General features: G+C 37.5%; 1 protein-coding gene across 1 annotated transcript in view; it reads left to right on the plus strand.

Annotated features, from left to right (window-relative positions):
- USP24 (ubiquitin specific peptidase 24) overlaps positions 1-27,623 on the plus strand; it is a 67,371-nt gene that overhangs the window by 7,739 nt on the left and 32,009 nt on the right. The window contains exons 2-31 of the mRNA XM_075711628.1: positions 4,987-5,152; positions 6,138-6,205; positions 7,971-8,114; positions 8,641-8,763; positions 9,647-9,682; positions 10,270-10,335; positions 11,871-11,936; positions 12,895-12,969; positions 13,734-13,892; positions 15,161-15,275; positions 15,806-15,909; positions 17,054-17,161; positions 17,668-17,763; positions 17,889-18,083; positions 18,286-18,300; positions 19,881-19,988; positions 20,608-20,757; positions 21,543-21,674; positions 22,203-22,314; positions 22,569-22,645; positions 23,537-23,677; positions 23,837-23,890; positions 24,086-24,201; positions 24,896-24,962; positions 25,135-25,245; positions 25,654-25,752; positions 25,834-26,004; positions 26,652-26,737; positions 26,882-26,975; positions 27,235-27,390. Of these exons, the coding sequence (XP_075567743.1) occupies positions 4,987-5,152; positions 6,138-6,205; positions 7,971-8,114; positions 8,641-8,763; positions 9,647-9,682; positions 10,270-10,335; positions 11,871-11,936; positions 12,895-12,969; positions 13,734-13,892; positions 15,161-15,275; positions 15,806-15,909; positions 17,054-17,161; positions 17,668-17,763; positions 17,889-18,083; positions 18,286-18,300; positions 19,881-19,988; positions 20,608-20,757; positions 21,543-21,674; positions 22,203-22,314; positions 22,569-22,645; positions 23,537-23,677; positions 23,837-23,890; positions 24,086-24,201; positions 24,896-24,962; positions 25,135-25,245; positions 25,654-25,752; positions 25,834-26,004; positions 26,652-26,737; positions 26,882-26,975; positions 27,235-27,390 (3,210 nt within the window). The remainder of the gene's footprint in view (positions 1-4,986; positions 5,153-6,137; positions 6,206-7,970; positions 8,115-8,640; positions 8,764-9,646; positions 9,683-10,269; positions 10,336-11,870; positions 11,937-12,894; positions 12,970-13,733; positions 13,893-15,160; positions 15,276-15,805; positions 15,910-17,053; positions 17,162-17,667; positions 17,764-17,888; positions 18,084-18,285; positions 18,301-19,880; positions 19,989-20,607; positions 20,758-21,542; positions 21,675-22,202; positions 22,315-22,568; positions 22,646-23,536; positions 23,678-23,836; positions 23,891-24,085; positions 24,202-24,895; positions 24,963-25,134; positions 25,246-25,653; positions 25,753-25,833; positions 26,005-26,651; positions 26,738-26,881; positions 26,976-27,234; positions 27,391-27,623) is intronic.

A 27,623-nucleotide genomic window follows, 5' to 3' on the forward strand; every position in this document is an offset into this window, starting at 1 on the left:
AGTTCTTACCCCTGTGATTCAGTTCTACATAACAGAATATCTTCCTTTTAGGAGTTAATTAAAAGAAAAAGAATTGACATCCAGGTGTGAAAGTAAAAGCTGCTTTCATCAGTAGTCTGGCAGATAGACGGACTGTGAAGTCATGACTTTAGAATTCACGGCCTCTCCCACAAATTGATGGACATAATAGATCAGAGAGCAGAGAAATGCTCTGTCCTTATGGGTATTTGATGTATACTCTCACATTGCCTCCACCTGAGCACCTTGCAGTGCTTTGCAAACACTAGTGAATGGTGCATCAGCATGCTGTGGCAGAGGGAAATACCACTGTTGACACTTTACAGCTGGGGAAGTTGAAGCATTGAAAAATTGATTTCCTCATTATTGCTTAGTATGTCTGTGATAAAAACTGAAAGGTGGACCTAGAATTTTTGGCTTCTAATTCTGGCTTTAAGCATTTTTTTCATTACTGCTTTTCAAAGCAATTAAATTTGGTCCTGTTTGTAGCTACATAGTAATAAAATACATTTTATTTTGGTTTTTTTTTAACACTACAGTGAAGCATCAAAAATCTGTTTTCTTGGCTATAATATTGTGGTCATTTTGTGAAAATCACTTATTAGAGAGGCATGAGGGTAAAGAGAACTGCTTGGTCTGCTGGTATCTTAGAAAGTCTGATCCTGTTGCTTGTTGAAAGAAACATGACTTCGGTGTTCTGTTTCATAAGTTATACTAGACTCAAGAGCACATAATGTGACTTAGCTCTGGTGGTAATAAATTCTGTTGGTAGCCTTCTATCAAAACCAAATCAACAAACTAAATTCTAATTTGACTGTAATTTCATTACTAAGACTGCCAATTAGCATCAAAACACTTTCTTAAATTCCTTGTTATTTTATGTAAAGTGACCAGTGTGGTATGGTAAACATCAGTGGCTTTAGTTAAACAGTGTTTGATGAGTTAATTAGCTGAACACTGCAGGAATACATCTTGAAGCTTTGAACGGTGACCATTTGGCAATTAAAGTTAATTTATATTTCACTTTTTTTGTGACGGTGAATCTTTGTTCTGTGTTAGTCTTCCATGGAAGGTTTTATACTACAGATTTACACAATGCTTTATGGATCAGATATTTAACAATTTTTGTTTATTCAGCCTTGCAAACAACCCTAGGAGGTGCCAGGTCCCCAGAGTGAGAATCTTGAATCAGTGCTTGAGACTGTTCATGTGAGGAGATTTCTCTTGAGAGCCTGTGTGTGTATGTTTGGACATAACTGCATTTTCACACCTTGAAAATAAACAGAAAGAGTGAAGTAATGCTGTTAGAATGGGGGGATCTTCAGGGCTTTTGTGTAATAAGAGCTATATCAGAAGGCATGGAAAATGATGTTAAAGGTTTGCCAGCAAATGTTTTTTGGTCTCAAGATTTTGGTTGCAGAAGGGAGAATAGTCACAGGATGTGTGATGTGCGCCATGATTTCCTCTCTCAGAAAACAGGTGATTTTTACAGACTTTTAAACCGTTTATCTTTGGATGACCTGTTGGCTGCCAGGAATAGTTTCTTTGCTTTTTACTGTTCTATTGGTGGAGAATATCACTAACACGTCAGGCATCAGTCCAGTATTAAGTCTGTTCAGCTAGAATTGCATAGGCCTGATTGCGGTCATCATCAACTGGCAGACACCATTCTTAAGTAATTTATTTGAGGGGAGGGAGGGAGTTTCTATATATATTAAAAAAAAAAAAAAAAGTAATTCCCCCAAAAAGAGACCCAGAAAACCACTTTTGGGGAGGCTGACATGGCTTTGTGTACTATTTATTTTCATCTATAGCATACTCTTTCTTTAAAAGCCTTTATTTCACCTGTGGACCCATGTCAGTAGAGTCTGTATTGACAATTCGTAGCTCCTCAGTTACGAAGTGTTAATTGTGGCTACCTGTTCAGAGCTGTGATGTGTTGCATTTGTGAATGTCGACAGAGCAAGTAAGATTTTCAGCATGTGTTGGTTAGTGAGCCAACTTAACGTTATGCAAGAGCTAACCTGGCGTTGCACCTTGCTACAGCAGCTGCTAGCTGCTGTTACTAAAGCTGTCACTTAGAAGAGCTGTACACAAATCAATTTAAAAGTTGGGTGGTGAACAGTTTGGGGGTTTTTTTTGTATGGAAAGACACTAATTATGAAAGAGCAGCAAATGTCTTTAAAGAGACTGTTACTCATACCAGATTATGTTGCAAGAAACAAGACTCAGTCTGCAGTAATATAAACTGAACATAGCAGTAATCTCCAAAAAATATAGGGTATTAAATTTATTAATGGTATGAAGGGGAATTTGAGTTTTAAACTACCTAGGCATTTATTTGAGACTGTTGCAGGTTTCACAGCAGCTGTGAAGCTACTTGTATGTGATGGGTTCTAAAATTAATAAATAATTAAACAATACTTTCTGGGCAGGGTTTTAGTAGCAGAAAACTGACAAGCAAGAAGACTTGTCTCTAATTAGTGGAATGTGCCAAAGATGTGCTCCTTCAATACAAATAGTTCCTGTTGTTATTAGGGCAATATTCTTAGTACTGCACCTGTTTCTATTTCTTCTGGGGAAAAAAAAAAAATGTCTTTTCACTGCATTGTTGGTAGACTCAATCCAGCAATAGGCCAGACATATCCTTAGTGCAGTTTATGGTAATGCCTTTGTTTGTGGGAGCTGCGTGTACAGTAAAGAACATGTGTTATTTCACTCTTTCTGTATGAATTTCCATATTACAGACACTGGCAATCACTTGTGTGCAAAGAGGTAAATAAAGGGCAACATTGCTTAGATGCAGATGGGGAAGCAGAACAACAGGTGAAGTGTTTCAGCAACAGTTGAAGGTCTGTGCTGCTATTAGACTACACATCTTAAACTAGTGTTAGCAATGGATATTTTTATTTAATGTGAACACTTTCCTTCAGGGAATGGAGCAAGTGTTACTATAATCATTTGTTGAAGTGTTGTTTTCCTTTGCTACAAGTCTAGGCTGAACTGAGATGTGGGACCAAGCAATTGAGTGTTTATATTACACTCAGTCTACCTTTATTAGACTAATTGCTGTATCCCATACTGTTACTGTAAGAGCTTTCTTTATAACTGCACATTTATTTTCTACAGGAAATGGATTTGTGTTCTGGATGGGTGTCCTTTACAAAAGCTGTAAACTTAACTGTTGTTTGTTTAATCAATACAACAGGATATTTCCTAGAAAACTTTTGGTTTTAAATGCTGTTAGTGTCTTTTAATTTAGACCTTCAAACGTCTCTTCTCCAGAACTTGGAAGTATTTCAACAGGGCATTATTTGCTAGATGTGAATTACATTAGACTTCCATGCATAGTACTGGATCAGACGACTACAGTTTCAGAAGTTGATATTCAGGTCTGTTAAAGTACAACTTCCCATAATGACAAACTTAGGACTAAATGTTTAGTGGAGGGTTGGGGAAAGGTGGCACCTTACTTCCCAAACACTGACATGTGTTTTTCTGAGCACTATTTTGTGTTCCATTCCTATAAACTTTACTGCTGCTCTCCAGAACCTGTTAGTAAGTCTGGCCACTGTGTGTTATTGTCACCTGCACCAGTGAACTTTAAAGGGTAAGCTCTATACAATTGCTGTTTCCTTGGCTTAATATTTTTGAATCATTGTGAAAGTGAATATGACACATTTACTTTTTAATAAACAGGTCTGATCCTGCAAATAGCAAGTGGAGGGAGACAGTTGGAAGCACAGTTATCTGCATACATTGATTTCATTCTTTGTATACCATGCCCTCCTGAGCTCAGTTCTTTGGGTTTATTCTTTTGTTCCATTCACTTTACTGACACTGTTTGGTTTTTTGGGTTTTGGTGGGTTTGGGGGGGGGGGGGGGGGGGTGTTGGGGTTTTTTTTGTCCTTTTTTTACTCTTGAGCGTGTTTCCTGCTTGTCCTTCCTCCCTACATGTCCCTGGCTTCTCTCTCAGGGGGATCTTGTTACTGTCGCTGCACTTGTGTTTTCCTCTGTCTCTGACAGTTGCTCCTGGTTGCTGCCAGGCCTGATCCAGACATTCCGTCCTTTCTCCTTGTGAAGGCTGGGAAAGTTAGTCAATGTGAACTCTTTGACACATTGGGTAGCTAGCGTCTGTGCGAGGTTAAAAAATAAACAAAAGAAAATAAATGGATAACTTGTCTACTCTTTCATTTGGCACTGTTGAGGCAGTTACCTTATATGGCACTTAGCAAAGAACATGGGGCTAATTCTGTGTTCTGTCTGTACACAGAAATAGCTGCTGTTTAGTGGTACTAGCAAGGAAACCTGTGAAGCCAAGCTGCAGACATCTGCTTGCTTTTTCCCTGTTTGCCTTCCAGAACATATTCCAGTAACTAATTTTGACTTCAGGACAAGGGCAATTGTAGTTTCCTTGTTGGACAACTATATTTGAGATGTAATTTTTGTTTTGGATAATTAGCTGGTAAAAAAAAAAAATCCTGATGTACTGGATTAGTCTTTTTTATTTCTTAATGTGATGAGGTGAGAAAGTGATTAAATTGGCCTCTGTTAGAATAAACTATTCCATATTCTACAGCAGTTGTTGAACAGAGGATTAATATGCAGATCTATGAAGATCAGGGTTTGTACTCTGCAGTCTCACAGGGACTGGAAGTACTTACCACCTGACTCTAGGATCTGATATGCTAAGGAACAAGATTTGCCACTTAAATAGGCAATTAGTTAGCAATTAGTCATGTAAACATAGTAGTTATCACCTACATGAAATACATAAAGGTATGTAATCCCTTCACTTCAAATTGAAATACTAAATTCTACTTTGAAAAATACGAGCAGCCTCAGGGTTGTTAAGAATTTGACATGCTTATAAGCACAGCCACTTTTTCTGAAGCTACTAAATCCTTAAAGTGTCTAGGAGAGAGAAAGAAAAACATTGTTTCACTTGAACTTCCTTTTTATTCACAGAAAAATGATGAAAATGGGAATTGCTCTGGTGAAGGTATTGAGTTTCCAACAACTAACTTGTATGAACTGGAGAGCAGAGTTTTAACAGATCACTGGTCCATACCCTATAAGCGGGAAGAGTCTCTAGGCAAGTGCCTAATTGCATCCACCTGCCTGGCAAGACTAGGTAAGTTTGCTTTCTACACATATAAAGATTATCTGTTTAAAGGATTTCATAGACAGTATGGTAGGCAGTTACGTCTTTCATATTAGTCTTGCAGTTGTTTATTTAGCACCCTGATCACATCTCTGTGAAAGTGTTAACAGTGAACTATTCTACCCAATGCTGTAAAAAGAATGTTGGTCTCTTTTTTTCTCTCTAAAGTAATTTGCTTACTTAAGCTTTTTAAAAAGTGGAGCACATGTTTCTTTATGTTCTGATGATTGTAGGACTTACTGTTTTTCAGAGCTGAATTACTGACTCTTTTTTTCGTTGTGCTGGTTATTTTCCATTAGTAAAAACAAGCTGTCATCTAAATCCATGCGGTACCATGCTTGTATAACTAGTTGTTTTTCCCTAGTGAAATGCTTATACTGCATTAGACCTGAATTTGACTTTTCTGTATTCAGTACTTTGGCTGGGGTTACAAGTGTTATGGAGGCATCATGCCCAACAACTGGTATATAACAAGAGTGCAAGATAGTTTTTCCGTCATGCCTGATGGCAGACTAAGAGGAGGTTATAATCTGTTGGAAGAATGGAAGTGTTAGGTGGTTCTGGTTTGCTTCTTTACTTCTAACCTGTGTTAAGAGGGTGTACTTAGATTTCGTTTTGGTTGGAGGCTGTGAAGCATCAGAAATGATCTGAAGTCAGTATAAGTTACAAACTTTGAAGGGAGAAATACTTATGGTGCTAATAATGCTTGAGGAAGTTGTAAAAGATGGAACATTGGGAAACTTCTTATTTCTACAAGGCAAGTTCTCTTGACTCACACGTTTTTTTGTGGCTGAAAAAGCGTACTAGTTATGAATGAACAGTAGCATGTTTATTACTGCTGGTTTTTGTTGGTGTTCCCAAAAACTTGCAATGAGCTCCCTGAGGTAATCTTAAAAAGTTGTTGGTTTTTTCTTTTTTTTAAATAATTTTAAAAAGCACTCTCCTTTCTGTAAAGGTCTTTCTGATTCTGATGAGAATTGCAAGAGATTTATGGACAGATGTATGCCTGAAGCATTTAAAAAGGTAAGTAGGTCTGGTAGACCAATTCAGTGTTTCTTTGCATTGTTCATGGTGGAAATAGTGTCTTGTAACCCAGACTTCAGAAACTATGGTAACTAGTGAGTATATTCTTAGATTAAAGTCATAGTCAGGCTGTTTTCCTAGATTAAAATCATACATAGACTTACATTAAAATCATACAAAGTCCCAATTCTGGCACATAGCTTTTTTTTTCCCCCCTCCTCTCCCCCCCACTCTTTTTTTTTTTTTTTTTTTTTTTTTTTCTTAAATGAAGAGCTCTGTAGTAATTAGTGGAGCATAAAGACAGGTTTAAAGACCCTTGGATACAGCCATTAATTGCAAGTTCAGAATCAGATTTCCTTTAACTCTATTCTTTCTGCTCCTTCTTTGGCGGGTTGCTAAATTCTTTCTTATCTCTTTGCATGATCTGTTTAGAATTTGTCTTTCCCCTCAGTGCTTAACGCCTAATCATAGAATCGTTTAGGTTGGAAGAGACCTTTGAGATCATCCAGTCCAACCATTAACCTAACATTACCAAGTTCACCACTAAACCAATTAAGGGTAGAGTAGCAATTGCATGCTTCCTGGCTTGGTGGCTGGATTATTTATAATGAAAGTAAAAACTAGGAATCATTAAGATTGGAAAGGACCTCCAAGATCATCAGTCCAATCATCAACCCAACACCACCATGCCCACTAAACCACATCCCAAATCCCAAAGTACCACATCTACCCATTTTTTGAACACTTGTGCCCCTCTGGCTGTTCTTCTCTGGGTTATCGTGAATTTTCTCTACAGAGCTTCCCAAACCAGTTTACTTCCCACTATTCTATTCATTTTGGATACTGCCTAAATTTCTTGCCCAGTTTTTAGACCATGTGTATAAAAACTTATATATACCTTTTAAAAAGTTACTTAGTCCTAATCTTAAAATACAGAGAATATAAGTATATTTAAGGGATTTTTGTTTTCATTTGGCTATTAGAGTAATAGCTTTACATATAATGCTTTTAAATCACTTGGTATTTTTTGCATATTAAATAAACAGTGTAGATTGCTTCTCCACAAAGATAATCTGTAGAAATTTAAGTTCAGAATGTGCTGAATTACAATTTGCTGAAATATTTGCAAGAAACTCTCTTGTTTCTTTAAATGTTACAAAAAGTAATTGTATTTAAAGTATTCAGCTTTTTAACTGCTTATGTTCAGACACAGCTAGCAGAAATTTGCAGATGGAAGCTTAACATCCTTTATAGACAACCCCATTAGATCAGATTTAAAGAGCATGTTTCAATAGGCGCGAAAGCAGCATTAAATACCTCTCTCTTCATGGTACATATTCTTTGTTTTCCAATAGAAACTGCTCAAAAAATATGAATCGATAAATGGTTATTGTGGCTGAATCAGTGAAGCTTTGTGGCATGCCTACTTGAAGATTTAGTAGTTGTGTCTTTAGTCTTCAAACAAATTATTTGCATATTAGTTGTTCTTTGCAAAGGTTGCAGTCTTTACTAGTGCATGGAAATGGAAAACAGTTTGCTTTGCTACATTTTATTTTCTGTCATAAACTGTGATTTGAGGTGTTCAACAAAATTACAAATTTAATTAATTCTTAAGGCATTGGTGTAGAAAGAGCACCTGAAAAACACACCAGATAGTGTTCAGTACACTCTAAGGAAACATTTGCTCTGAAAACAGTCTTGGGGTTGATAAATTTCTCCTGTTTTGTGATTGGGCTCAAACTTAATTTTTTTTTTTCTTTTGTAGCTGTTGACATCCAGTGCTGTTCACAAATGGGGAACTGAAATCCATGAAGGAATATACAACATGCTTATGCTGCTAGTGGACCTAGTTGCAGAAAGAGTAAAACAAGATCCTATTCCTGTGGGCCTGCTCAGTGTACTTACAATGGTATTTGACTCTTTGCAGTTTCTAATATTTGGGTATTTGGCATTTCATATTTAGGCTGCTGCTGCTTTTTCTAACTATATTTAAGTTGTACTGTATTGTCTCACAATCTGCAGGCATTGCTTGCTGCAGATTTTTAACGTCCAATATGCAGTTCATAAAGGGGTGAGTGCTGTTCAAAACTTTTGAAAACAAGTGCTCTCAAAAAAAAAACCAAAAACCAAACCGCACCTGCTGTCACTTCACTGTGTTTTTTAAAACTGGTACTTTGAGTTCATCTCCCCCTTTTTACAGATATCTGGCTCACATGGGTATTGCGTATTGTCTATGCAGATTGGAAGCTTCAGAATGCTTTATACAGTGAGAACTGAGGGGCAGGGGCAGGGGTCTTCTGTTAAACTTTATTTTTTTGCTAGATCTTTAACTGTCAACCAGGAGAATACTCAACTGAAAAAGTCAGACACTATCAAGATAAGTTTTGAGACTGGCGTAAGCCATGCTGTTCATTGCCATGGGTTTTTCTTTCAAGGCTTTTAACCCTGACAATGAGTATCATTTCAAGAATCGAATGAAGGTATGCCAGAGAAACTGGGCAGAAGTCTTCAGGGAGGGGAACATGCATGCTGTCTCGCCCATATCCACTTTTCAAAAGGTGAGCATGGCCATGCCCTAAAACCTATTTTTAGGGTAGATGTGTTTGTTTCAGAAAAGATTGTTTGATTAGTAGGTATTTACAACAGAAGAAAGCTTAAATGTGTCACCAAGAATTACAGCAAATAGATCTTCAGTAGATGTTGGTCTGTAGAAATGAATTTGTCCTTTGAGATTGTCCCAGTTCTCTGTTAGAGGCTGGATTTAGAAACTGGTGTACTTTCATGTCTGAAGCATCACAACAATCAGACGGGTAGATCTGTTGTATCTAAGGACTGACATCTGTTTGGCTGTTGAGTGTGAAATGACCAGGATAACTCAAAGTGTACAGTTGTAGCAGAGAATTCATGCTTTTCTGACAGCCAAGGGTAGGACATTTTCAAGTCAGACACACTGGCAAGGAGGCAGTTTTTGAGGTTTGCACTGTCTTGTCACAGTTGTTCCAGATGGGTGGGTCTGAAAAAGGAGCCTTAGTCGTGTTCACCTCTCCTTCAGAAAACAAGTTTGTGGCAGTAGAAAGAAAAGTCTGCATCTGCTGCTTTGGGAAAGGTTCTTTAGTAGTGTTCAGTGCTCCTAATGTGCTATAAATATAGTTGCTTGTGACTCAGCAGCCACAGTGCGTACTGTTGCCACAGCACATGGTCAGTGATGTCAAGCGGAGTCCAAAAAAGGATGATGCTAATGAGAACCTCACAGAGCTCCAGCTACATGCTTACTAAAGGAGCTGTTACAAACACATTGCTATTTTCTTTGAAATAATAGTGCATGCATTTGGGGTGTGGGTTAATGGGCTGAACGTGTCTGTCCAAATCTCTGTTTCAGAAGACAAATGCTCAGCATTGATTGTTGCAGCTACTAATTTGTTAATATTTTAATTGTTCAAGGAACCTCATGGGTGGCTGGTGGATCTGATAAACAGGGTAGGTAAATGTAAACCAAGCAGAATTGTTATTTGTCACTTGAATTCATTTGGCTTCAGAGATCATTTCTTCTTCCCCCCAACTTGTTTTTCCACTCTTTAGTTTTATGACAACCACAAAGAAAAAAATGGTTTAAGATTTTAATCCTGCCTATGTGTAGGGAAGGGGCCTTGCTAAATAAATCTTGTTGAGTTGCTGCCTTCTCCCTTGAGCACCTTTACCCTGACATGATAGCTATGACTAGAGGAAGTCAAAAGCTCAGCTTAGGCTGCAGTGCTGTTTCCCTGTTAAATGTGCTAGGCCAGTCAGCTGTTGCTATATGTGGTCTAGCTTTCTTCCCTGTATCCATTTTTATCTAAGACAGAGTTTCTAGCTTGATGTTTAAACTGGTACCAGGTATAATTGCATTCCCCAGTGTGCCCCTGAATTCCCATGGAAACAATAAAGCTTATGTTGAACGTGATGTTCCATGGTAAAGGATACTTGTTGGCATCCCAGGAACTCTCAGTGGAGTATTTTCTATAATAGCTTATTTAAAAGATAAAATACCATATTTCACTAACATAATACTGATTATTTTATTTCAGTTTGCAGAGTTGGATGGATTTTTAGCAATTCAGTCCAAACTCAATTCAGAAGATATTGAGCTTGGGGTAAGTTCATCTTCTGTCATGAGACTTCTCCATTTCCATTACACACTTCATGTAGAACCAGTAGCATCCCTTTTGGTAGTGCTCTTACCTTTGCTTTAGTACTGGAGCAACATTCCCACAGAGCCCTGGAGAAGTGCTGTCAGACTGGAGGTCAAATGAGGTTGTGCATAAGAATCCTGACTGAAGAGTTTTTCAGACATCACAGAAAAGAGGAGGGGTTAGTGTACCTTTCTGGGTAACATTCAGCCTTTCCGTTAGACATCATTCAGTCTAGTTTCACTGTAAATTCATAAGTATGTCCCTGGTTTTCTGTTTACTTCAGCTGTAGCTGCATTTAGCTGCAAGTGAATTGACCTCTGTCATTTTTTATAGAAATCATTGTTTAAGGAAAAAAAAAAAAAAAAAACAACTTTAGGAAGACAGACACTGTCTAATCCTAAGCAACGTTTCAAGAGCTATGTCTAAAAACTGACTGGTTCAACAGTTCTAAACTGGGTTTGGTGACAAAGCCTGAGTTGTTCAGTTTTAGCTTCCTAACCTATATTCAGGAGACTTCATAATCTTTCTAGCTTTGAAGAACAAGGAGGCTAAGGGAAGACCACATCATTTAGAATCTTGTCCCTCAGCATAAAATCAGCCTGCTTTGAGTGAAATGCCATTTGGAGAGAATTCAACTTCTTTTCTTGGGGTATTGATATTTGCTACTTTATAAAGAGATAGGTTCATATATAAGCATGACAGAAGAATAAGGAAACTCAATTTAAATACTGATACTGCAATAGAAACTTTGACTTTGTTTAATGACTAATAACGGCTTGCTTAGGAAGGAAGTGTGGTTCAGCATCATGTAACTTAGGCCTTTGATTGCAGTGGTGCACACTCAATTTCACAATTCTTGATCCAGTGTGAGAAGAAACCAATTTTGATATTTTTTATTAGCAAACAAATGTCTTTATATGTTTAATTTCTTGATGATAGATATCACTTAAAAATCATAGAATAGTTTGGGTATATAATCCCAAATACAGTTTGGGTAGTATAGGTATATAGTATGGATATGAAGTAAATAAGAATAAAATCATGCGTTGAAGAGATCTTGACATGTATACGACATGTTTACAAAAGCTTTCTCCCACTTAACGTGTTAATCTTAAGTCTTGCATTCACGCTTCTCTTTTCTGTAGAAAGCAACCAAAATGTAATGTGTCCCTTTCCGTCTGTGTACTGCTGTGACTGAAACAGGACTAGACAGAGAAGACTGAACAGAATGATGAGAGGACCAGGATTAGTGAAAACTGGGAAGGCATTTTTTATTTCAGGCAAAAATATATGACATACTGTATGCCATAGAGTAAATCTCTTTCCTGAACCATGTGTTGTAAAGGAGTTGCACACCAAAATCAATTTGTAGCAAATGACTGGAAATTATCATATGAGATAAATAATACTTACCTTCATTTGCCTTTTAAGGTATAGATCACTAGCTCTGAAAAGATCTCTTATGTACACCTAAATACTTGCTGTATTTCTTTCAGGCAATCTCTGCATTAGTTCAACCATTTGGAGTTTGTGCAGAATATCTTAACTCTTCTGTAGTACAGGTAAAATGCCTTTGTTATGAGGTCTTTTCAGCAAATAGTAAAGCCTTGAAATGTGATTGTAGTAGTTTGCTCAAATTTAGGTGGAGCTCTCTGTGTTAAAGTAGATCTTGGGCAGTATGGTATCAGAAAGACAACTACATGAGAACCTGTTTTTTTAATTGTAGGAATTTTGAAAAAAACAGAGGACTGAAAATTAGTTTACAACTGTATTGGTGTGAAACTGGTGACTAATTTGAAAAGCCTTCAAAACTCACTTTGCATAAAGTACAAGAATCATTTTGAGCATCCTGAGTGCTCAGACAATGATCAGATTAATTTTCTAAGCACAGTTATCTGTAATCACTTATCTACATCTGCAACAGTGAGAAACTTTGCCACTGCCATTAATAAGCTTCATCAGTGTAAAGCGTGAGGGAAAAGAATCTGGCTTGATGGGTGGATTTTTAAATTTAACTTTCTGACTGAGATCAAGCATATGGATATGAGAGTTTACACTGGAAAAAAACTGTGGTACAGGAAAAAAAAATTGCCATGATATATTTGTATATGCAAATATACCCCAGGCTTCACAGTTATACTCACTAACAAAAACAATCAATTTAATAAGTGACTGAAAGTCGTTATTTGAAGAAGAGGTAGTTTAGAAGCCACTGGGAGTCAGAGAGGCACATGCATCTAATAACTGATGCATTTTGAAAGATCTGTTTCTGGTTGGTTTTTGTTTTTTTTTTTAAGTCTGTATTGTGGTGGTCTGAAATGGCTTCTTGCTCCGATTTCTTCTTTTTCTGGACGTACCTAGTAGGATAGTCTTACGTATCTTGTAGGTGTTGCTTTATGTCTAAGATAATTGTGAGCTTTCAGCTATGTATTTTGCTTTGCTGCAGCCAGATCTTATGAGTAATGTAATTGATTTCAGGAAACATAAAATGATTGTCATGCCTTTTCTCACATTCTCTAGCCCATGCTGGATCCAATCATTCATAAAATGATTAAATATGTACAGAATGTAGAAGAGAAGGACTTGAAAGACAAGGTAATGCTTTGTATATTAAATATGTAGGAAGAACTTAACTGTGTGTCTTGGAACTGCTGGCAATGTAGACTAGAACAATAGCTTTATTTTCACTGGCAACAAGACAGCCTGTTCTGAATTCTGACTAAATGACATAGAACAAAATACATTTACCCAATTCCATTCAATATCCTTTTCAGTAGATATCTGATGTCATGACCCTTTTTAAAATGTTTTTCTGCTGTTGCTATTAAATATGGTTTTGTTGGTTGCCTTCTGAAGTATATGGAATGCTCACTTCTCTGACTGACTTGAAGATGCTTACTATCTTGCAGTCTGTTAAATTCTTGTAACTTGTGTGCATACAACTGTTGCATTAGCTGTTTTCTTCTGAGAATTTGGTAATTGTTGATAAAATGTCCATGTAACTTGTGACTACTTCCTGTGTTACCCTGAATTTGGCATTTGGTTCTATTAAATTTTCAAGTGTTGACTTTATTTAAATTGTTAATTGTAAACCGGAAAGGATGCATAGGTTGTATAACTACAGAGGAGCAATTTAGTGTACCAAATCTGCAGCAGGAGAGCCCACTTTAACCACAGGTTTTGTTGTCTTAGAATTTTTAGCGTACAAGTGATACTTTAAGATGTACATGGTACTGCATTTCATAGATTAAACAGTCTGTATTGGGTCACTAAACCTACTCTTTGTGAATCATTGAAGTCTGAAACGGAATAGCAAAAATAGCAATGCTTCTATTTGACCTCTTTTTTGTTTTAAACAGAGACTGGTCAGTATACCTGAGCTCTTGTCTGGTATCAAACTGCTGTGTATGCGCTTCCAACCTGATTTGGTAACTGTGGTAGATGACTTACGGCTGGACATTCTGTTGCGCATGTTAAAATCTCCTCACTTCAGTGCAAAGATGAATTCCCTCAAAGAAGTAGGTTTGCTTTTTGTGTGAGTACATGTGTGTAGGTCAGATGGGTTGTTAGTAAGTCAATGAAACCACAGCCTTAAAGAGATGGTGCAGTATTTCTCAACAAATTATGTTGCCTTAGCAAAAGCTCAGTTCATAATAAATACCAAAACAAGTTAATATCACAAGAGTTGTTTGTAATATGAGTAGCCACTGCAAGGACCGTGGCCTCCCAATTAGAAAACAACTAGACAGAGTCTGAACCTTTTCTAAGAACCACAATTTCAGGCTGATGTATAAGTCTGTCTATGCTATGCTATTCGTGGAATACTCACTCTGAGATAACCCTGATAATTCAGAGCATCCTATGGGGTATCCCTTTTTTCTCCTCCTGTCATTGAGAGAAAAAGGGGAAAAAAACCAAATGGGACTTAATGTTAGATTGGTGTCTCAGTCCAGTTCTATCAGATCATTACGCTATGTAATTGTATTTTTTTTATTATGATTGTATGTGGACACTCTAAGTAGCAGCTAGCAGCTGGAGTGTATGGACCAGGGCTCTTTGTGCTAGAATTTGATAACTAAGTAGAAGAAGAAGACAGTTTGGCTTTTTTTTATGGGAGTTGTGGTTTAAGTACAGAGTTGTTCATTCATCTCTTCCTTCCAGAACTTGTACAATTTAAGTGTCCCCAAAAAAGGCATTTCTTTAGTATGCAGACGTTGTAAGGTGTTTTAGAGTCCCTCTTTTGTGCTTTTTGCTTCTTTATTTATGGGAAAATTGAGATGTTAAACCTCATTGCTGTTTGGTTCTTAATCATAAATGCCATGTATCCTTGGTGAACTTACAAAAGTGCAGCTTTTGAAGGCTTTAGCAGAAATGTACTCTTTCTCCCTAGAGTGAGGAGCCTGTATCAGTTCTGTATTGGATGAAAAATAGGACACCGATTTGAGTGTAACAAGCAGAAGCCTGAGATAACCTACTTCTGGTATACCTGTAGAAATACACCTGGCAGCACAGGCCAGCTTTTCTGTGTCACACTGGATAAGAATCTACTGCATCAGAGACTGATGACAAGGAGGTGTTCCTGGTTAAGAATTTGCCTTTAAACAGCTTATTAAAAAACAAAAACAAAAAACAAAACAACAAAAAAAACCCCAAACACCTTCTGTGCTCAAAATATTTTAGGATTCACACTTAAGCTTCGCAGTAAGCCTTTTGAATAGATTTCATTGTGTGCATGTATAATGCACGTGGGAATCATTGTTAGAATCTTGCATTTTGCAATTTCTAGGTAACGAAATTAATAGAAGACAGCACCATATCCAAGTCAGTGAAGAATGCAATAGATACAGACAGATTACTAAATTGGCTAGTGGAAAATTCTGTCCTGTCAATTGCTCTAGAAGGTAAGCACTTTCACAAAGACTTTTGGCATGTGCTTTGAATGTCTTAAATTTAAAAATTTTGTCTGTCCCTTTCAATAGATTTTAATGGAACACTATTAACAAAGGAGTTCAAGGTTTTTGTCATCTTCAAAATAGAGTACAGAAAATGCTGCAAATCCTGCTACTATCATCTGGTCCTCTGACATCTGTGCAGGTGTCTTCTGCTCTACCTGGGTTTTTTACTCTCCATTTATCTTTGTATATTGTTAGCCCCTAAAAAAGAGAGAAAAGAGGTTTGGGGTTTTTTTCCAAGTAGTAAGGCCCTATAGGTGTGAACTGCTATCAGATGTATGAAGTAAAACAAAATAAAAATGGAAGGAGCCTTTTCTTTTTCTTTGAGCTCATAGATTTGTCTGTAACAGTAAAGAAAGAATTTTCAAATGAAGATAAGTTTGTTCTCCCTTTTAAAAGAACTTGTTTTTTCTTATGCATTTAAGGTATTTAATACTGTTTTAAATATATTTATTTAGTTGCCTTTCTTTGTTTCATAGGTAATATAGACCAAGCGCAATACTGTGATCGTATAAAGGGAATTATTGAACTGCTGGGCAGTAAATTATCTTTAGATGAGCTCACTAAAATTTGGAGAATTCAGGTAAGCAACCAAGAGTAGGCAGGTGCTTTTAGACTGTCTTACAAAAGCAGACATTCTAGTGGTGGGATTGGAGGTGTTGAGATTTTAACAATATAATTAATGCAAAGGCTTTCTTCTGCTTCTTCCCTTACCATTTAAAATCAAGTGTTCTGCCAATTTCTTGTAACACAGCTGTTAAATCTTATGATGAAGTTCAGTTCTTTGCAACAAGTGTTAAGGGGCTGCAAAAATATTTGACTTGGAATAAGAGGTTGTCAGCCCGAAATAGATGATAGAGTTTGTCTAGACCAAAGACCTTGCCTAAGGATATTAATTTTCATGGCTGGAGGTATAAATTTGAATGCAGCTCACAGTGTGACTTTAAAGAGAGTGGGCTCAAACTGTATGAATTCCCATTTAACTTTCTGTACATACATATAATTGACTGACAAGTCATCTTTTCACATTCACTTTATGTGTATTCAGCTTATCACTGTGTAGGAAAAGTGGTTTGACTGCTTAATGCAAATGACGTGGAAATTTTGACCAGGAATGTAATCTTCCACTGCAGGAAATGGTTTTCTTCTCTGTCCAAATGTTGAAGTTTTAGACTAAACTCATTGGACGCTGTCAGATCCGCAGTATGTGCGGGCATGGTAGCAAGTCTTGCATGCTCAGTAGAGCTGAAGTATGATTCTAGCTCGTTTCACTTTTATTCTTTAATAAAATGCAATACTTCCTCCCCGCTTTTGGCTGTTGTTACCATGGTGCTCCCATCGGTGTGGGAGGAGATTTCGTATTGCTGCCTTTTCAGTAAAGCCTTAAAGAGCGTCAGAGGTGGAGCACCCCACACGTGCAATAAAAATGGTGATGTTTGTGTTGCTGGCACCACACCTTACCATGTATGTGCCATGGCAGCATCTTGAAGCTGCTGTAATAATGGCAGACTAACTTGTTCTTTCCTGCTTTAGAATTACTTCCAAAGACCCCTCTACCAGTGAAATGAGGAGCAGAGACAGTTATTCTTACCTTGTGTTTCTAACATGTCAAAAGCTGTTGTTCTTTCTCATTAGTATGAATAGTAGGATAATGCTTACGTGAAGATTTTTCTCTGTCTCATTTGGGATAAAGACCTACCTTGATGTGTTTTCCTTCCTGTTTTCAGTCTGGACAGTCCTCCACTGTGATTGAAAACATACACACCATTATTGCTGCAGCTGCTGTGAAGTTTAGCTCTGATCAGCTCAATCATTTATTTGTCCTAATCCAAAAGGTAAGTTTTCACATGAATTTACATTCCTTAGGAAGAGAATTGATGAGATATACATGTACATCCAGCCTACCGAAAGGCAAATGCCTTGAATACATTTGTGTGTTCTATATAAAAATATAAATATAACATTGGCTATAAAATAACACTGATATCTTTCTGTCTTTTTTTTTTTTTTGTTAACCCAAAAGCCTGATCTGCTACTGGTACTGCTAATTGACTTAGATTTTAAGTACTTTATATAGGTGGTGCTAAAGTACTTAAAAAGTGAGATTTTATTATTGTATTTAATCTCTTCTAGTTTATATTTGAAAATGAGTTTGGCAAATTAGTACTGTAACTCCCAGTAACAAAAATAAGGAAACATGCATGGTGGAAACTTAACTTGTTTGTATTTTGATTTTCCTGCAGTAAAACAATTGTAAAGTGTATTTTTGTGTACACTTGAGACTTAACAGACTGAGAGTGCTTGCTGCTGTAATAGTGAACATTATTTCTTTGCCACACAGAGCTGGGAGACAGAGAGCGATAGAGTGCGACAGAAGCTGTTGAGCCTGATAGGGCGCATTGGTCGAGAAGCACGGGTGGAGACAACGACTGGAAAGGCATGTGAATGTGAAATAAAATCTTTCTTTTGTTTGGGGTTGTTTTTTTTTCCTCTTTATTAAATGTAGGGTTACTAGTCTTTGTACTTCCTAGGTCCTGACTAATGTTGCACTTCTTCCTTTAGGTTCTGGAGGTACTTTGGGAGCTGGCTCATCTTCCGACATTACCGTGTAGTCTTATTCAGCAGGCCTTGGAGGAACATCTGACGATCCTCAGTGATGCCTATGCAGTGAAAGAGGCAATCAAAAGAAACTACATCATCAAATGCATAGAGGATATTAAGAGGGTTGGTTTATTATTTTATCTTTTCCAAAATGAAATGTTATCTAGCCTTGATGTTGCCCTTTCTTTCAAGATGTAGAAATTGCGTGTCCCATCTGTAAGTTCTTACCTTGGGGAGTCCATGAGAGGGGTAGGCTTTGTGTGAGCCAGTTTGTTGACCATGAGACTCATAGTAAGTCTCTTGCCTTTGTTTTAAGCAAATTTTCAGCACAAGGAGTGATCAGTTTATGGGAAACTACCAGGATGGGCCCAAGGTTAGAATTTGCAAATGGAACCACTGTAAAGGTATGCGAGTATTTTAACTGTCCCTTTCATGTGAAAACCTAGATGAGTTTTCTTTAAGCATGTGTTCTGGCATGGCCATTAAGCCTCAAAATGCAAATCAATATTTAAATCGTAGTAGTTTTGTATTTTAATGAAATAGTTAAACTCGTTTCATCTAACATAAAGAAGCCATTCCTGCAGCTGCCTGTGCTAAGATGTTTCCTGAAGCAGAGAAGTGCATGGCTTAAAAGGCTGCATATACTCTATCCTGCACTGTTCACATAGCAGGCAGTTTTTCGTGAGGTCTGCAGGAATGCTCCTGTCTTTTTTTCAGTCTGGAGTATACCCATAAATAAGAAAAAGGCTTGTACTTTTTTCATTCCTTTATTTCATGGTAAATTAAGTTTTGTCTGTGATGCAGCATCTGTAGAGGATTTTAGTTGTTTAGGAGGCATGGTCTGTTGCTGCTTGATATTGATCACACTTTTTTGTGTGTGTTTATGAATACGGATTTCAAACTTTGAGTTCTCAATCTCTGTAAAACTTGCAGTCTTCTCTTTTAGATCTTCTTTTGTCCTTTCCTGTTCTTGCATTCTTTTTAATTAGATTCTGGCAAGGGCCTTAACAGAGGTGCTGCAGTGGGGAACACTAAAGGAAAGCTGTCATTGTAGGCTGGAAGGGATTGGGGTAACCATACAGCAGATGTTTAAAAATGCATAATTTTCTTATTTCCCTTCATTAGGGGAAATGGAGACATAAACTGGGAGGGAACGTAATGTTAAGGCAGCATTCTCAAATACATGAGGGAGTCTTCAGCAGAGAGCTCTGTTATGGGCAGGTTACTTTAATCTCTCTAAGCGTGTAGGTGGTATTGGTTGTTGTCAGTATTTAAACCAGACATCACTTCTCTGAACAAGCAACCTCAGTACTGGTTTGTGTGGTCAAACTTTACAGAAAATGAAGCCTCCCAGAAAAGTGATGAGCAGTTCTAACAATGAGGTAGGAGGGTTATTCTTTGTAGGATCTCTTTCAAAATGCAGCTTAAGTATCCTTTGCTTCCAATCAGAGGGCTCCTTGCAGTATCAATCAGAAATTTCTTCTTGTCTCTTAACCCTCAGTAGTATTTCAGGTTTGTTCTTCTATTATTCTTGCTTTAGCAATAAGTAACATCATTTGACTCGATTTGCCCTTTTATGCCCTAACAGGCCTGCTTCATCTCCCATAATTGAGGAAGGTGGTGGTTATCATCTCTCCCTGCTGCAACTGAGTTCTTTTTGTCTACTTAATTTGCATGTTCTCTAGCAAAGAGGTGGTACTTTGGGCTTAATAATAAGGATAGCAAAATGGCATATGTGTGTGTCAAAGGACTTCTTGTAGAAAGTGAAGGGCACCATGAGTGTGTTTGGAAAGGGACCAGGAACAAGTAACTGAAGCCTTCAGAGCTAGTAGCCGTTGTTTTGCAACAGTGGCATTAATAGAAAATGTTAGGCTTCTAGGAGTCTAAGAGGAAAGTTAATCTGTTGTTGAGCATGTACACATGTGTAATTGTTTTCACCTTTTCTACTACTAGTCGTCCCAGCACAATAATCCTCAATTTGTGTGGGTGGTGCCAGCATTACGTCAGCTCCATGAAATCACACGTTCATTTATTAAGCAAACTTACCAAAAACAAGACAAGGTAAGAATATATGCTGAGATGATTTTTGAAACCCTTGTTGTGTCTGTGTGGCTCTGCTTCTGTAGAACATGGAAGTTTGAATTTAGAAAGGGGGGGGTCAGACTAAAAACCACTTTGACAATTACAGTTTAGTGATGTAGCATAAACAAATTGTTCAAGTAGATATGCTGTATTGTGTGCCATCCATTTGTGTGTGCGTGTATATATATGTATAAATCTGCTGTGTCAGGACTAATTTATTTTATTCTCAGCTTTTTGTAGAATAATTAAGAGGCATGTCTCTGTTAAGAAATGAACAATGGCTAATGTTTAGACCAGCTGTTCTATAATTTAATTGACATTGGCTCTTGGAAAACAGACTAAAATACCAGCAAGTCACGTGTGTTATACAGTGGCTGAGTGGAGGTGTGGGACTTTGCAATCTGCAGCACATGTATTTCAGCACATGCTGAAAACACTAACATCGGGGGGCTTTGGATGCTTGGAAGGGATACAGCTGACTGAGGGAGGAACATTACTCCTTCCGATAAGAGGCACATGCCTGTAGAAGAGCAGATTGCTGTGTGCACATGCCTGTTTATGTATTTTCTTAAAAACATCTTTTTTTTTTTTCCCCAAGAGCATTATTCAAGATCTAAAGAAAAACTTTGAAATAGTGAAGCTGGTGACAGGAAGCTTAATATCATGCCACCGTTTGGCTGCATCTGTGGCAGGTCCAGGAGGGCTTGTTGGAGCAACATTAGTGGATGGCCGATACACTTACAGGGAGGTACTAAACCCTGATTATTTTTTTTTTGCTACCTTAGGTTTTTGAAAACATGATGTAGTGTATCACTGACCAAGTTGTGTAAGATTAGGTGATGTTTCATTTCTGGAATTCAATGGTATGTATGTTCTCTCTGGTGAATAATTACACTAGGGGTTTTTTTATAGTTCTGACACTTATCTATTAGGGCTTGTTGTAGCCTTGTTGTTATATTATAGAGCAAGGGTAGGCGAACATCACAATCTACAAGTTTCTTGGCAAAGTCTTTAACTGGTCGAGAGCTAGATCTCCCCACCCCAGGACCTCCTGTCTCTAAGCTTGTGCCGCTTCCAGCTTCTCCACCAGCTTCAGTTCAGCTACCTTTGTAGAGACTATACCTTTGAATTTGGTGTGAAGCTCTTGAAACCTGAAACAGATTTGCTAGTTAGGACATGGAAGCCACGCACACAGATAGCTTGTAACAGTTTGTTGCTACGGTTTTGATAATTATTTTTTCCACGCTAGTTGTGACTTAGTAACTAGTGTCAAATAATATCAATATCAGGAAAGTAATAGCAAATCCAAGGGGACTTCAATGTTCCTTTTTAGAAGGGTGATCAGAAAGAAGTAATACTAAAAATGGTGTAAAATAAAAATAAATCTCCCTGCAGAAACAATTTCTGTTTTCCAGGCTTTGCAAAGTGTACTGTTATGTGACAACTAAGTTTGCACAAAATGAAAAGAATGCTCAGAGTTCTTGTTTCAGAAAGAAAAGTCTTAAGCCTGAGTTTTTGTTTCCTCTTTCTCAGTATTTGGAGGCACATCTAAAATTTTTGGCATTTTTTCTGCAAGAAGCCACCCTTTATTTGGGCTGGAATCGTGCCAGGGAGATCTGGGAATGCCTTGTAACTGGCCAGGACGTTTGTGAGTTAGATCGAGAGGTAAGAAAAGCGTGATAAGTTTGTGTCTGTGGTTGCAGAGTGAATCTTAATGGATCATGAATAGCACGTGTATATGCTGAGACATGTGAAATGTAAGTAGCAAACACAAACTAGTAATGCATTATATGCTTTGTGTAAGTTAATGGAGCTGCTGTTACATGTTCACTTATGACTAGGATGCTCTTTTAACATTAAATTTGACTGAGGGAGGAACACTGGCCAGGGGATTAGTTGCAGGTTTGTGGATGCTGGTTTGAAAAGGGGTATGTGCAAGTCTGCGGAGTCATAAGAGAGTCATTCAGCATTATTTGGGTAAAAGATGGCTATGAAGATGAAGTACCCTCATGCTGCAATACAGCCTGTATAATATGTGAGGTTACTAGGAGATTAGATTTTGAACCATTTGCTGTAGATAAAACTTCTGTAAGATGAGTTACTGTAGTATCTGACACAGTTTGCCAATGCTCTATAAAACTGAAATATTTGCCATGACAATGCAGTAAAAATACATCTACCTTTCATTCACAGATGTGCTTTGAGTGGTTTACAAAAGGACAGCATGATCTAGAGAGTGATGTGCAGCAACAGCTCTTCAAAGAGAAAATTCTTAAACTGGAGTCGTATGAAATCACTATGAATGGTAAGAAAATGGCTTGGGTCAACAGATTTGGTTTTGAAATATATACCAGAAATTTGCTTCCTAAGCCTTCAAATTAAATATGCGAACAGTTCTGTAAATTAATGTATTAAAGGGGTCTTTTTCTGTCATTTTGAGTTTCAATAGCTGTAGAGGGAAAAGGTCATCTCCTGTATTTGATGTCTTCATTTTTTTCAAAAAAGCATAGAAGTTTAGCCTGACCTGAATAAAAAGCTTGCACCTTTTTTCATTTTCAGGTTTTAGTTTATTTAAGACTTTCTTTGAAAATGTGAACCTGTGTGACCATCGACTAAAGAGGCAAGGTACTCAGTTGGTGAGTGTTCTGGCAAGTTCATTCTTATATACTACCTGTGGCATCTTGGGGATGGGAGGAGGTGAGACAAGGATTCTTTAGCAGCTGTTTGAGATGGTCGTGTTTGTTATTAATCTGTAGATCATCCTTCTAGCATTAACATCATTAAATTCTGAAGCTAAAACTCCAGAATTGCGGCAGTTAAAATTCAGCAACAGGTAGCTGGAATCTGGTATGTAGCTTCTAAAACTTTGCAGGAGGAATGAGTGGACTACTTTTTTTATTAATAATCATGAATTCTAGTGTGCATTTTTTGCTTCTCCCTAGCAGGGAAATATTCCTCTTTTTTTTTATTTTTCTTCTTTACAGGAAACTTAGGCTTATCTATTCAAATTCTAACCTACAATAATTTTTAACTCTATGATCCTTCAATGTTTTTGTTAAAGTAATGGTTATGTGTTAAGTAGTTTTCCATAGGCATTTTAGATCTTTATCACAGAGAGGTAACTTCAAATACGTAATCTTTTGCCAAGTATTGTAGTAAGTTTTGTGATGGTTTATTATGTGGTTATTAACCATGTTGACCTTTATGAAACAAATTCCATTCCCAGTTAGATTTCTCCATGCTTTTAAAGTTTTTAATTTTTCAGTTAGCTTGAATGAGAGTGTTCTTTGGAACTTGTTCATCCACCTGTAAACAATTTTTTTTTTCTAGTATAAATATACAAATCCACAGCTATTGATTTCACATTGCACGGTGCCAAAGCTTGGCAGCATGTTGGAAAAGAAAATTTTTAAGATTCAGTCAAAAGATGCTTTTCCAGCAGATAGAAGACTGTTCTGTTCCTGTGATTCAACTCAGTATTGTTTAAGAAATCCAGTCATGTTTTACTGTTGTTCTTTCTTGCATAGAGTGTAGAAAAACTAGAATTAATAGGAATGGATTTCATTTGGAAGATTGCAATGGAGTCACCTGATGAAGAAATTGCCAATGAAGCTATTCAACTCATAATAAATTACAGCTATATCAATCTAACTCCTAGATTGAAAAAGGTAGGCATATATTTGTACATGAAAGTGTAGTGCTTTGACATTCATAGAGCCTTGATACTCTGCATGTTAAAATGTGTAATTTGTTGGGTTCTGTCAGTTTATGAGTAATTCCCATGATTTTGGTTTAAGTTCTAATTAATTTGTACATTTTACCTTTAGGATTCAGTATCACTGCACAAGAAATTCATTGCTGATTGCTACACACGATTAGAGGTAAAGGACAAATTTTAATTTTTCTTCTACCTACAGACTTTTTCAGTTTTGTATCTTAGAATTAGCATAATTGACTACGATAATTCTATTTAAAGAAAAAATTCACTTCCACAAATATTTCTTGTCCTCTTAGCTCTCCAGGACATACTAATTATCCGTGTAAATCAGCACTTAATACTCTGGTTTGTATTCTAGGCAGCCAGCTCTGCACTTGGTGGTCCAACGTTAACACATGCTGTTACAAGAGCTACAAAAATGCTTACAGCAACTGCTATGCCTACAGTAGCAACATCAGTTCAGTCTCCTTACAGGTAGGCCTGCCTTTTAAAAGAGTAAATATGACAGTAGACATTTGCTCCCAGCTGCTTCCCACATGATTTTGAGCGCTAATTAAAATTCTCAGTATAGGTAGTTGTATATTCTGGTGGTTTCTCAATTGAATATTTCAATTACAATGCAGTTTGAGTTCCAAAGAGACTTTGAAAAAACATGTGGGTTTTTAAAAAACCAAAAAACCCACCAACCAGAAAAAAAGCCCCCACCAAACCAAACCCAACACCCGCCCTCCAACCTCCCAAAACCAACCAACCAACCAAAAAAAAAAAAAAAAAACCCCACAAAAAAACCCCCACAGACTATTACTAGCCTATTAGTCATGTAATATTTCTGGGGCAGCAGGGTTTGGTTTTGGGGGTTTTTTTAATTGGGAGAGAAAAGGATGGTTTTTCATCCTGTAGCTTAATTTACGCATACTTAAATGTGTGTAGCTTAAATATATGAGCACAGGGTGGGACCTTTAGAAACATGAAGCCTCTTCTGAAGCTGGCTACATCTCAAGCAGTATAATGCAAGCTTCTTGGCCTGTTTTCCTAGTTAATTTCAAGTGAATTAACTCCCAAGTTTAAGGAAATATATTTGAAAACAGCTAATTCATGGTAGCTACCTGTGGGAGTTGAAAATTAATCTCCAAGGCAAGTTACTCTTGTTTTCAATGTTTATTTCTAGGTCAACTAAACTTGTAATAATTGAGAGACTGCTGCTGTTGGCAGAGCGTTATGTGATAACAATAGAGGTAAGATATGTAATTTCTTACTAGGCAAGGCTAAGAACACAACTTCCAATATTGTTAAAAAATAGTAGACGTTATTTAAATCTATGCAACTCTAGTAACTTTGTTACATGCCATCACAGAAATGTCTTTGTTTTCAAGGGTGGTATTTACCATCATTCTTCTCTTCCTGTAGGATCTTTACTCTGTTCCCCGAACTATTCTACCTCATGGTGCCTCTTTCCATGGACATCTTTTAACACTTAATGTTACATATGAGTCTACCAAATATACCTTCACCATAGAGGTATGTGTGCACAAGTTACGTGTGTCATACGGTGTTGATCACGTAGCTACTCTTGGGTTTCTTGATGCCTGGACTGAACAGAGTAAGCTGGTTTTATGGACTCCAGTCAACTTGAAAACTCTTTTTGAAAATATTAAAAATGTGTATAAGGCTACTGTAATGGATGTGTCTGTAGACTAATTGTATTTTGATCATCATTCCGGGGTGGGAAAAGAAGTTTTTTGCTTACTGTCAGTGATGGAGCATTTCTACTGCTGTCCTACCCTGTCAGTCTCTTTTGTGGACAATACCTTTACCACCCTATGCAAAGGAGCAGGAAGACATTAATGTAAGATTTTTTTTTTTTTTCCCCTCTTGGAATTTACTGCTTGAGCAGACTTACTGAACCAGTGTCATTTAATTTTACAGGCTCATAGCAATGAAACTGTAGGGAGCGTCAGGTGGAAGATAGCAAAGAGGTTGAATTCGCCTGTGGATAATATACAGATATTTGCCAATGACAGCCTGGTATGTTAACTACAAAGAATTCTCATTCTTTATGAAATTGAGTCCCTTTTCCAGAACTAAATTATAAATATTTTATTGCAGCTAACCGTAAACAAAGATCAGAAACTACTCCACCAGCTGGGCTTCTCTGATGAACAAGTCCTTACAGTAAAAACATCAGGAAGTGGGACTCCATCAGGGAGCTCTGCAGATTCCTCAACCAGTTCCAGCAACAGTGGCAGTGTATTTAGTTCATCTTATGCAATGGAACAGGTACAGCGTAATAGCCTGAAACCTTTCCACAGATTTTTCCTGGAGGGGGGATATTTGGAGGAGACACAGCTGGGGTGGAAGAGGGTACAGTAAGATGAGACAGAAGCTGTTCACATTAGCTTGAGTATCCAATCTTTAGTAGTCTGTTTTTTCTTTCAAGCTGCAATTAAAACAGGGCATTTAAATACACAATTGCTTTATGCAGGCAGATTGGACTTTTAATCTGTATTCTGTCACCTATTGTAGCCTGCTTGGTGTTTATTAATCTCTACAGGGTCTTTTAAACAAACAAGACCCATATGATTGAATTTTGAGATTGTATATTTGTCAGGGGGAGAGATTTCCAGATTTCCATTGTTAATAAAGCTGCAATATGAAAATAAACTAAGAAGCATCAAATACCATGTTCAGACCATACCTGGTCTGCTTTGTATGTCAACCCTAACTAACAGTTGACATCAAAAATTGATTGTTAAAAGGGAAATGAGGTAATGTAAAAATTCAAATGTTGTCTCAGTCTAGAAAGTAGCTGGGATTTCTATGGAGCAGGTTGGCATCTGGGTCAGTTGCTTCAGTGAAGAGCTGTCTTAAATTACTTGCAACAGAGAGGGGAGAAAAAGACCTTTGTATTTCTGCTTAATTCTCAGGAGAAATCCCTCCCTGGAGTCGTCATGGCTCTCGTGTGTAATGTGTTTGACATGCTTTATCAGCTTGCCAACCTAGAGGAGCCAAGGTAAGCAAACTAAATGGTTATTAAATGTTGAAGTGCTCACACTGCAAAGTTTGAGTAGCTACTTATTTTGCAGTGTGTAGGCATCCACCAGGCCACAGTGGGCTGAGCCCTATTTTGCACGAGTAATTTCTGATAACTTTTCAGGATAACACTGCGAGTGAGGAAACTTCTGCTCTTGATTCCCACTGACCCAGCTATTCAGGAGGCTCTTGATCAGCTTGATTCCCTGGGAAGGAAGGTAAGGATTAAACAATAACTAATCTTGCCGAGCCTAACAAAAAGGATTTACTACCACGTTTCTTAAACTCCCTGTCAGATTATAATCTGTGAGGGGTTTGAAACTCTACTGCAAAATAATGCTCATATTAAGGATTATTGAGTCATTTCCAAACAGCTGGAGATGAGAGGGCTATTACAGGGATTATAGGAAATGCATTGCCAATTACAACAACATGCAGTACTCTCAAAATATTTCTTCTGTGGCTTATTCCTCCTAGAAAACACTGCTATCGGAACCAAGTTCTCAGTCTTCAAAATCACCATCCTTGTCTTCAAAACACCAACATCAGCCCAGTGCAAGTTCAATACTAGAAAGTCTTTTCCGATCTTTTGCTCCAGGCATGTCCACCTTCAGAGTACTCTACAATTTAGAGGTAAGAAAACAAATTTACTTCTTTCTACTTGTGTTCTGAGCACTAAGGTTTAAGTAGTGACAAGCTTCTTGGGCAGGAGCCCACCATGACAGGGTCATTATGTAAAATGCAAATGTCATCTTATACTCTGCTATTATATATGTGAGAAATTCTACACTGAACAAAAGGGGTAAAAGGTTCCCCTTTAGAGACCTTACGGTGAAGTCAGACCCCTCTTCTTGTGATTTGCAAGG

This window comes from Pelecanus crispus, chromosome 5 (assembly GCF_030463565.1).
Source record: "Pelecanus crispus isolate bPelCri1 chromosome 5, bPelCri1.pri, whole genome shotgun sequence".
NCBI lineage: Eukaryota > Metazoa > Chordata > Aves > Pelecaniformes > Pelecanidae > Pelecanus > Pelecanus crispus.